Source organism: Myotis davidii, unplaced genomic scaffold, assembly GCF_000327345.1.
Source record: "Myotis davidii unplaced genomic scaffold, ASM32734v1 scaffold332, whole genome shotgun sequence".
In the NCBI taxonomy this organism is placed as follows: Eukaryota; Metazoa; Chordata; class Mammalia; order Chiroptera; family Vespertilionidae; genus Myotis; species Myotis davidii.
Genome location: NW_006285779.1, coordinates 8,192,068 through 8,200,779, shown reverse-complemented (window position 1 = coordinate 8,200,779; position 8,712 = coordinate 8,192,068). Strand labels below are relative to the sequence as shown.

General features: G+C 42.0%; 1 protein-coding gene across 1 annotated transcript in view; it reads right to left on the bottom strand.

Annotated features, from left to right (window-relative positions):
- Positions 1-8,712, bottom strand: part of LOC102757298 (cytochrome P450 2C21-like) — a 14,216-nt gene that overhangs the window by 4,704 nt on the left and 800 nt on the right. Inside the window, exons 2-6 of the mRNA XM_015559282.1 lie at positions 5,460-5,622; positions 3,960-4,109; positions 1,974-2,134; positions 1,014-1,190; positions 5-94 (exon numbers count right to left, since the gene is read on the bottom strand). Coding sequence (XP_015414768.1) covers positions 5-94; positions 1,014-1,190; positions 1,974-2,134; positions 3,960-4,109; positions 5,460-5,622 — 741 coding nt within the window. The remainder of the gene's footprint in view (positions 1-4; positions 95-1,013; positions 1,191-1,973; positions 2,135-3,959; positions 4,110-5,459; positions 5,623-8,712) is intronic.

The window sequence follows — 8,712 nt, the reverse complement described above, 5'->3', positions numbered from 1 at the left end:
TGGTGGTCGTTGTCTCCGTTCCCGCACTAAACATATCCCATATGGTAGTGATCAAGTTGTCCATGGTAAACACAGACTGTTTATTGTACTTTTCCTAGGAATGATGTATTAGAATTACTTGATAAATTAACGAGCCTTTGAGATACCATAACATAACTCCATATAACATCATTATTGGCTTAATTTGCTTATTTGGCCAATTAAGCCAGACGTTAGAGAGTGTAATAGCTAAAGGTAAAGTCAGATGAGTTGTGAGGATTCCTTCAAACAGTTTAAATAAAATCAGAGCTATAAACTTTCAATAAGTCCTTTCTGATTCCTCACTTTCTCACCCATGAGGGCCATTCAGTTCTTTCAAACGTAATTTTTATCAAGTCATCATGGCTAGTCTCTGTCAGTTCTAGCATTTATTGTCTATTTCATTGTCTAAATTTCACATTCGAGCTCCAGAACCACTCACCCCCTAACAGAATCATTGTTCCCAATGTCGCCAGTAGTTACACCCATGATAGTTCCTCAGTAACTTCGAGGACTCCACACACTTGATCATTTGTCATCTGTTCATCTGAGCCAGTTTCCTCTAAAACTACCTCATCTGGGAAGACTTCCTAGTATCTTTCTGAAGGTTAGCCTTTCTAGATGCATATCCATTCCTGTGTTCCCTCACATGTTACATCTTGCATTCATGGAACTTATTTTATGAATGCTACATGTTGTTTATCATTCATCTTGAATGTGTGTGTACTTCTTTGCGTATGTGTGTACGTGTGCGTGTATTTCAACCTGTTCCAAATAAAGATCCAGCTTTTATCATGTAAATCATTTTTAGGAAGCATCTGGGGCTATCTCAAGACACCCAATATGATTTGCACAAGTAAGAGATTGCACAAGTAATTAATACAGCCTGAGGAAGGAGCTTCAGATTTAATATCCCAATTTCACTGAAAAGATCAGAACTCATCCGAGCCACATCACCCACAAAAGATGAGGTTGCAGATCAGGGTCCTTTATACCTTTTCCATTTTAATCATGAAGTAGTCAATAAAGTCTCGAGGGTTACCGAGGTCCAAGGATTCCTGGTGTTCTTTTATTTGCTCCAAAATAAATTTTTTCTGTTCAGTAAAGTTGTTAAAGAATTCATTATGACTTCCTGGGAGATAATGCATTAAATAGGGGAAAGCATTGTAGAGCTGAAAGAGTAAAGAATAATTCATTCATTTACTCACCAAACTCTTACTGGTCTCTATTATGTATCAGACACTTTGCTATACGCTGAGTAGGTGAAGATGAATCAGACGTGCATCCTGCACTAGAACATACTTGGCCATTCCCAATCCTGGAGTTTACCGGCTCTGCTTTAACCGGCACCTCCATGACCTAATACCGTTGGTGGGCGCTGGAACAGTTTATTCGGGCTGGTAGCTTGTATCAAACTCGATAGAGAATCAAGAAGTCTGGATTCTAGGTCTAGCTCATTAATGGTCTTCGTTAGTCTACTTTGAGAATGTGCTTCCTATCTGTGGGTGATAGTTTCCTGTTCCAAAAAATGAGGAGTTGACTCTTTGTTCTCCAGGGTCCTTCCCAGGTGGAACACTGAAAAACCTTCTGAGCCACACAAAACTTTAGTTGTTAATGATTATATATCAGAGGTTACTAATATTTTCTGACTGTGTCCTATAGCAAGAAATACATACATTTTACACCATTACCCTCTTCATCTATAGAAAAAAAAGTTTCTAAAAAAATACCTTATCCTTTGATGCAGTTTAATATAATAATTTTCTTTCTATTGCTATGTTTCATGCTTTAAATTTAACACATTGAGTTGATTTGATAACTCACTAATTGCTTACAAATGATAGTTTGCTAAACATCACTTCAGCCATTTTGAAATAGGGCAAAGGGATGGGGTAGGCATAAGCAATAGATTAGTCAGAAAATTATTTCTCATTTAAAGAGAACCTTGACTTTACCTGTATCCAAATGCTGCTTATAATCCTCAAGTTTTCATTAAAATAGTGTAGCAAGGTCAGCAACCTCTCGTCGCTGTACTCAAAGCGGCTCTGGAAGATAACGGAGCAGATCACATTGCAGGGAGCACAGCCCAGGAGGAGAGAAGGGTCGCAGGGAGATGCTGAAAACAACAGGAGTTAAAAGTTAGAGCAGAATGCTCATAGGCATCTTAAGTTGACCGTGTAAAATAACCGAGAAAGGTTGACTCCAAAGGTTGTTTAAGTATAGGAGCTACCTAGACATGCCACCCTCACCATAAACGCAGCATGCCTAAAATAAAATGTGTTGTGTTTCCCCAAACATAACTGTCTAACCCAGTCCAGTTTATCAATTTCCCTCAAGTATTCTTCTATTGACAGCATTTGCCAAATAAGAGCCACGAGGTAATTCACAAGATCTTTTAAAAATAACTTTTAAATTTTATTTATTTATTATAATGTTATTGACTATATTCCCTATGCTGTACTGTGCATCCCCATGACTATTTTGTAACTTCCGATCTGTACTTCTCAATCCCTTCACCTTTCTCACTCACGCTCCCAACCTCCCCACCTCTTGCAACCATCCGTCTGTTCTCGGTGTCTACGAGCCTGTTTCTCTTTCGTTTATTCGCTTATATGGTTCTTTAGATTTCACATAAAAGTGAAATCATACGGTATTTGTCTTTCTCTGACTGACTTACTTCACTCAGCATGACGCCCTCTAGGTCATCCATGCTGTCGCAAAGAGTAGGAGTTCGTTCTTTCTCTGGCAAAAACACCTTTGAAGGTGTAAGATTTAGCCTTCAGTGTGATGCTTCATGATGCTCATAAGAAACTGAGCAACCTAAGTAAGAAAATCAAGAGACTGGGGACACCTGAAATCTTACTTTACAAAACATGGCTGAAGAAGTCGGGTGTGCTTTTCTTGTAGAAGAGATGATTTATGAGAGAAATTGGACTTACATTCTGGTATTTGAAAAACGATGTTACAGTACAGCAAGCAGGCTTTCTATATGTAATAAAGAATATGACTCCGTTCTTTGGTATGGGGCTGCTGACAGCTTTAAGCCTTACCTTTTCTTCCTCTGCTCACATCTGGACAAACTGGTTTTTAAAAGCTCAGGTGTTCCCCTCTTTGGTACAAGCAGGGTGTTTACCCACACAAGCCCTGGCGGGCACAGGGACACCCCCCCTCACCCCTTAAGCACCATAGAAACCTCACCCCAGTGTCCTTTCCCTCCTCTGTCAGGCCATTCTGGGGTCTGCTTAGGAGCCACCGCCCCCGCCCAGAAAGCCTCCCTTCCCACCTACACTGTTGCGTGAGCCGTGATGCCGCCCTGTGCGCGGCAAGGTTTTGCCATAAATTCTACCCCTGAACCACCAGTGCTTTTTTTTCAGTTTCACTGAGATATAATTGACATTCAGCACAGTATGTTTCACCTGCATAGCATAACGACTTGATGTACATATATCATGAAATATGTGCAAGGTTTCTCAAGAAGCTACTAGAGAAATTACCTAGTTTTTCAAGTTATTGTGGCTAAACTACTAGCTGATTGCCAAAACCCGAGTTCTCCTCTTCTTCCGGGGCCACGGACAGCCATGTTTCCAGTTCTTAGAGGTGGGTTAGCCCTGGAAGTTACAGCTCATGGAAGAGAGGACGGGTTGTGTACCGCTGCCATGCCGGACTCCTCCAACACAGCTGGCTCTTTTCCTTGTTCTTTGTTCCTTCCACTCCCACCAAGAGGGATGAATCCCAGGTGACACACTGGAAGCCACACGGTGAAGCTATCAAAGCCCCTATCGACCTGGTACCCGGAGAACCTGAAAAAGCCAACCGCTTCCCCTCTTCCTACGGGTAGTGAGCAAAAAGCGAGCTTCTGCTGTACCGGAGCCATCCTGTCTCTGCAGTCTATCTGTAATAGCATCACCCAAGCTTCTCCTGTCAATGACAGAGATACGCACCGTTGGTTTTCTTTAAAGCTTCCACCAGACACAAGGCTTCCTCTTGAATTCTGTCTTCAATGGTCTTCTTGCCCATGCCCATGTTCCGCAAAACCATGAGGGAGAAACGCCGGGTGTGCTTCCACATTTCTCCATTGCTGAAAACAATTCCTATCCGGACAAAAAATAAATAAAAAAGGATAACTTCCATTTTCATGAGTCCTAGCTGACAGGCTTTATCTCAGAAAATGATAATGTCATTAAGAAGAAACATAAATATCATGGTGCCAGCCTCAGACATTCCCACTGCGCCCTATTTGCCTGCCTTCTCTCTTACCCCAGCCTAGACGCCCACTGTCACTGTCAAGACTCTTGGATTGACATCTTACTAGACTCTTCTTCATCCATGAACTCCTCTAAAGTTTGCAGTAACTCTGTGAACCAGTTTTTGTCCCCATTTAACTGCTAAGAAGGCTGAAGATCATGGAGACAAAATGCTTACGCCTTAATCACACAGCTAATAAATCAAGGTGAGCCCAAGTAATGGATTAAATGTTCAGGGCCAACTTCTGTGCATAGTAAGCAAAAATGGAGCCAATCCTTGGGAGGAGAGACAGCTCTGATGCATTGGAAGGAAGCTCATGAAAATCTATTCCTCAGATAAGGGACGTAGCCGTAGTCCTTCGCATGTTAACATTCTCCCTCTCTTTGTGAAATACCTTCCATGAAATGTGTCTTAACACCAAGGAAGGCCAACATTAGACGTCCAGATTTAAGACAGGACCAGGGAGGGAAAATAACGCTTGTAGGAAGCTTGTCCAAGGAGGTCTTTGAGAACAATTCGGAGGAGGGAAGGACCCCACCCAGGCCTTATCTCCTTGCCGGAACCCAGTGACCCTCCTGAGGACCGGGCAGTTTTAAGTCCAGCTCCAAAAACAAATGGAAGATAGTTCAAGTACTTAAGTTGAAAAGCTTTTTCTAATATCAATTCCAACCCTTTCTATGTGTTTCTCCATAATCATCTTTTTAGAGCATATTTGTGCTTTATGCTTTGTATTCTATTGAACTCAAATATTTCTTATCCTTTTTAGATGAGAAGATTAAAGGTAAGGTTGGAAATATTCCAAACTTATGTTGGTTCCATGCATACTATACACGTTTTCTGAAATAATCTCTTGGCAATCATGACCCAGGACAGAAAGCAAAATATTTGGTGACTAAAATAACGCAGTCAATTTCTTCCCTCTCTTTCTCATTCTTAGCAGGCCATAATTTAAAACGAGCAGGGCTTAGTCACCAATAGAACATTGTGGTGAGTTGGTTTGCATTGAAATTATCGTTTTATGGCAACATGTGTCGCCTTCATCATTTTAAATATGGATTAATTGTCCTTTACAGAAAATGTTGGAATTATGATATTTCCATAAATTTCTATACATGCTTAAAGTTTCTCAGTTCCTTCGCCCATTTGGAATCTTGGCAACTTGCAAATCCGCACACATTCCCCACATGGAAGCATACCTAATCCCCGGGAGAGGTAGTCTATCACTGGGAAACTGCCTCTGCCAGCAAACTCCTCGCCCCGGTCGATCAGGGCTTCCTTCACGGCGGCGTACCCGTGCAGCACCACCGTGGGCTGCGTGCCCAAGTACACAGTGAACACCGGGCCGTAGACCTCCGCTAGCTGGGAAATAAATAGGAGACACCAGAATAGTGAGAACTCAAAACTGAAAATGTAGCTCCAGCCCATTTTTCTCAGTGGTTAGAGCATTGGCCCTCAGACTGAAGGGTCCCAGGTTCGATTCTGATCAAGGGAACGTACCTTGGTTGCAGGCTCATCCATGCGTGCAGAGGCAACCAATCAGACACATTGATGTTTCACTCTCTCTCTGTCTCTCCCCCTCCCTCCACTCTCTCTAAAAAGCAATAGAAAAAATACCCTCAGGTGAGGATTAACAAACAAAAAACTAAAAAAGTAGACAAATGAGAGAAATATTCTTTTTTTAAAAATATATTTTATTGATTTTTTACAGAGAGGGAGTGGGACAGAGAGTTAGAAACATCGATGAGAGAGAAACATCGATCAGCTGCCTCCTGCACACTCCCTACTGGGGATGTGCCCGCAACCAAGGTACATGCCCTTAACCAGAATTGAACCTGGGACCCTTGAATCCGCAGGCTGACGCTCTATCCACTGAGCCAAACCGGTCAGGGCAGAGAGAAATATTCTTAATCTTACCAAAGACATTTAATATTCATTCACTCATTATAAAAGATTTCAATTTCTAGATCCAATAACTTAATAAGAATTCACATTGCTTAAATGGGAATTATCATTATATTATTAGTAATATAGCTGATACTATTACCACCAACAGTCATCCTTTATTCAGCTTCTACTATGTGACTCTGTCATAAATTTTATTTATATTATTTTATTTCTTCTTTTCTGCCAAACCTCTAATTGCTGCAAGTTTCTCCTTCCTTCCTATAGTTATAACTGACATGTTTCTCCTGTTTAAGGGAAGCTTCTTCATGTTGCCCCAGGTGTAGACAAATAATCGTCGCTCCTTATCCGTTTTCTACATCTTCTCTTTAGCATCAGAGACCTCCGGATACATTTCATTACTGCATCCGGACAAGGCAGCCTCGTTACAGACCTTTCCCAGCTCCTCTTGTGGCCATGTGACTAGGCTGCCATGATGTTAGCAGGAGTGATGTGTGTCTGTCCTACACTGTTGGACAAATGGTCACCCATGCTCTCCGTTTCTCCCCCTACTCATGGGTTGACCCCACTGTGACCCCTTGGAGATGGCCCCACTGTGATCACCAAAATGAAAACAATAGCCTCAGGGCACAGGATGGTCAACAAGATGGAGAAAAACTGGTTCTCTGAATGACCCCACAGAAGAGAGGCAGCCCACCCGCAATCATTTCAACATCACAGACAGAAAGAAGCTCTTGTCTTCTTTAAGCCACTGCATTATCGGGGTCTTTCTCTTATGGCAGCTTACTCTGTATATTAAATGATATAGGACTTTCCAATAGTCCAGTGTTTGAGTCCTGCTACCTTATAATTCATTCTCCTTCTCCAATTCCTTCTCCAGAGTGATGTTTTCACACGGCCAATGGTGACATGACAGTCCTGTGAGCACGTTCATGGTATCACATTGTTTTGTGCTAAGGACCAACATTCTTTTAAAAATTATTTAAGCGCTATTTTTATTGATTTCAGAGAAGGAGGGAGAGGGAGAGAGCGAGAGAGCGAGAGCGAGAGCGAGAGCAAGAGCGAGAGAGAGAGAGAGAGAGAGAAACATCAATGATGAGAGTGAATCACTGATAGGCTGCCTCCTGCATGCTCCCGACTTGGGATCAAGCCTGAAACCAGAGCAAGTGCCCTGACCAGGAATCAAACCGTGACCTCCTGGTTCATAGGTTGACGCTCAACCACTGACCCATGCCGGTCAGGCTAAAAACCAATATTCTTAAAATCCTTGTAAGACCTGCATGCTCTGGCCCCTGCTGACCTCGCCACTATCACTCAAACAATGTTTTTACTTACTCTCTGGGCTACAACTAAACTGGTCCTTTTTCAGACTCTAACAAGGAAGTCTTCTCCAGATCGAAAAAGCCTGGGACAATCTTTTATCAGGTTCTTGTCTGGTTAATGCCTAATCTTTCGTTAGAGCTCAGCTCCAAATTCAATTCCTCAGAGAACCCTTTGCTGACTGCTCCTCCCTCCCTTAGTCCTCCAGCTACATGGCCTCTTTCTACAGGACCCGTGCTACATGGTTTATAATCATACACTTATTTGCATTATTATATCATAAATACATGCCTACCCTCTGGATTGTAAATTACATAATGCTAGGATCTTTTTTTTTATTTCCACTGAAAATCCCCAGCACACATAAAAAAGACTGAAATTTTACTGTTTGGGATAGCATGGATGGACCTAGAGGGTGTTATAGTAAGTGAACTGAGTCAGTCAGAGAAAGATAAATACCCTATGATTTCACTTATATGTGGAATCTAAAGAACAAGATAAACAAACAAAATTTAAACAGATTCATAGACACAGAGACCGGCTGGCGGTTGCCAGAGGGGGAGGGTTTGGGAGACTGGGTGAAAGAGGTGAAGGGAGTAAGAAGTACAAATTGGTACTTACAAAATCGTCACGGGGACGTAAAGTAGAGCATAGGGGATAGAGTCAATAATATGACAATAACTGTGTGTAGTGCCAGGAGGGTAGTGGGAACATCAGGGGGAACACTTTGGTAAGTGTATGACAGTCAAATCATTCTGCTGTACACCTGGAACTAAAATACAAAATAATACTGGGGGAAAACTCCCTAGTACCTAACATAGTGCCTAGTCAAAGCAGGCATTCAAAACTTGTTGAATACATGCGAGAGTAATAACTTGTGCAAAATACTTATTATTCACCTTTTAAAGAAACGGAAATTGAAGCTCAGAGAGATTTTTAAAACTTGCCTAAGGCTGTAAGTTAACAAATGGATGTGCGGGGGTGCCGAAACAGTCCCTTCGAATCCAGCTCAAAACACTGAAGGAGCTGCCAGGGGCAGTGCCCTGGTAACCAGCTGTCTCGGGGGAGACTGATTTCAGCGGATCCCTTCAAGATTTAGAGAGCTACAGCTACATAAATAGTTAAGAGTTGAGCAGTTATTCACTCAGTCATTGAGCAAACATAATAGAAACCGAGGAAGTTCCTGAACCTTTAATTAGTTGCTTAACACATTGTTTGCGGGTAGTT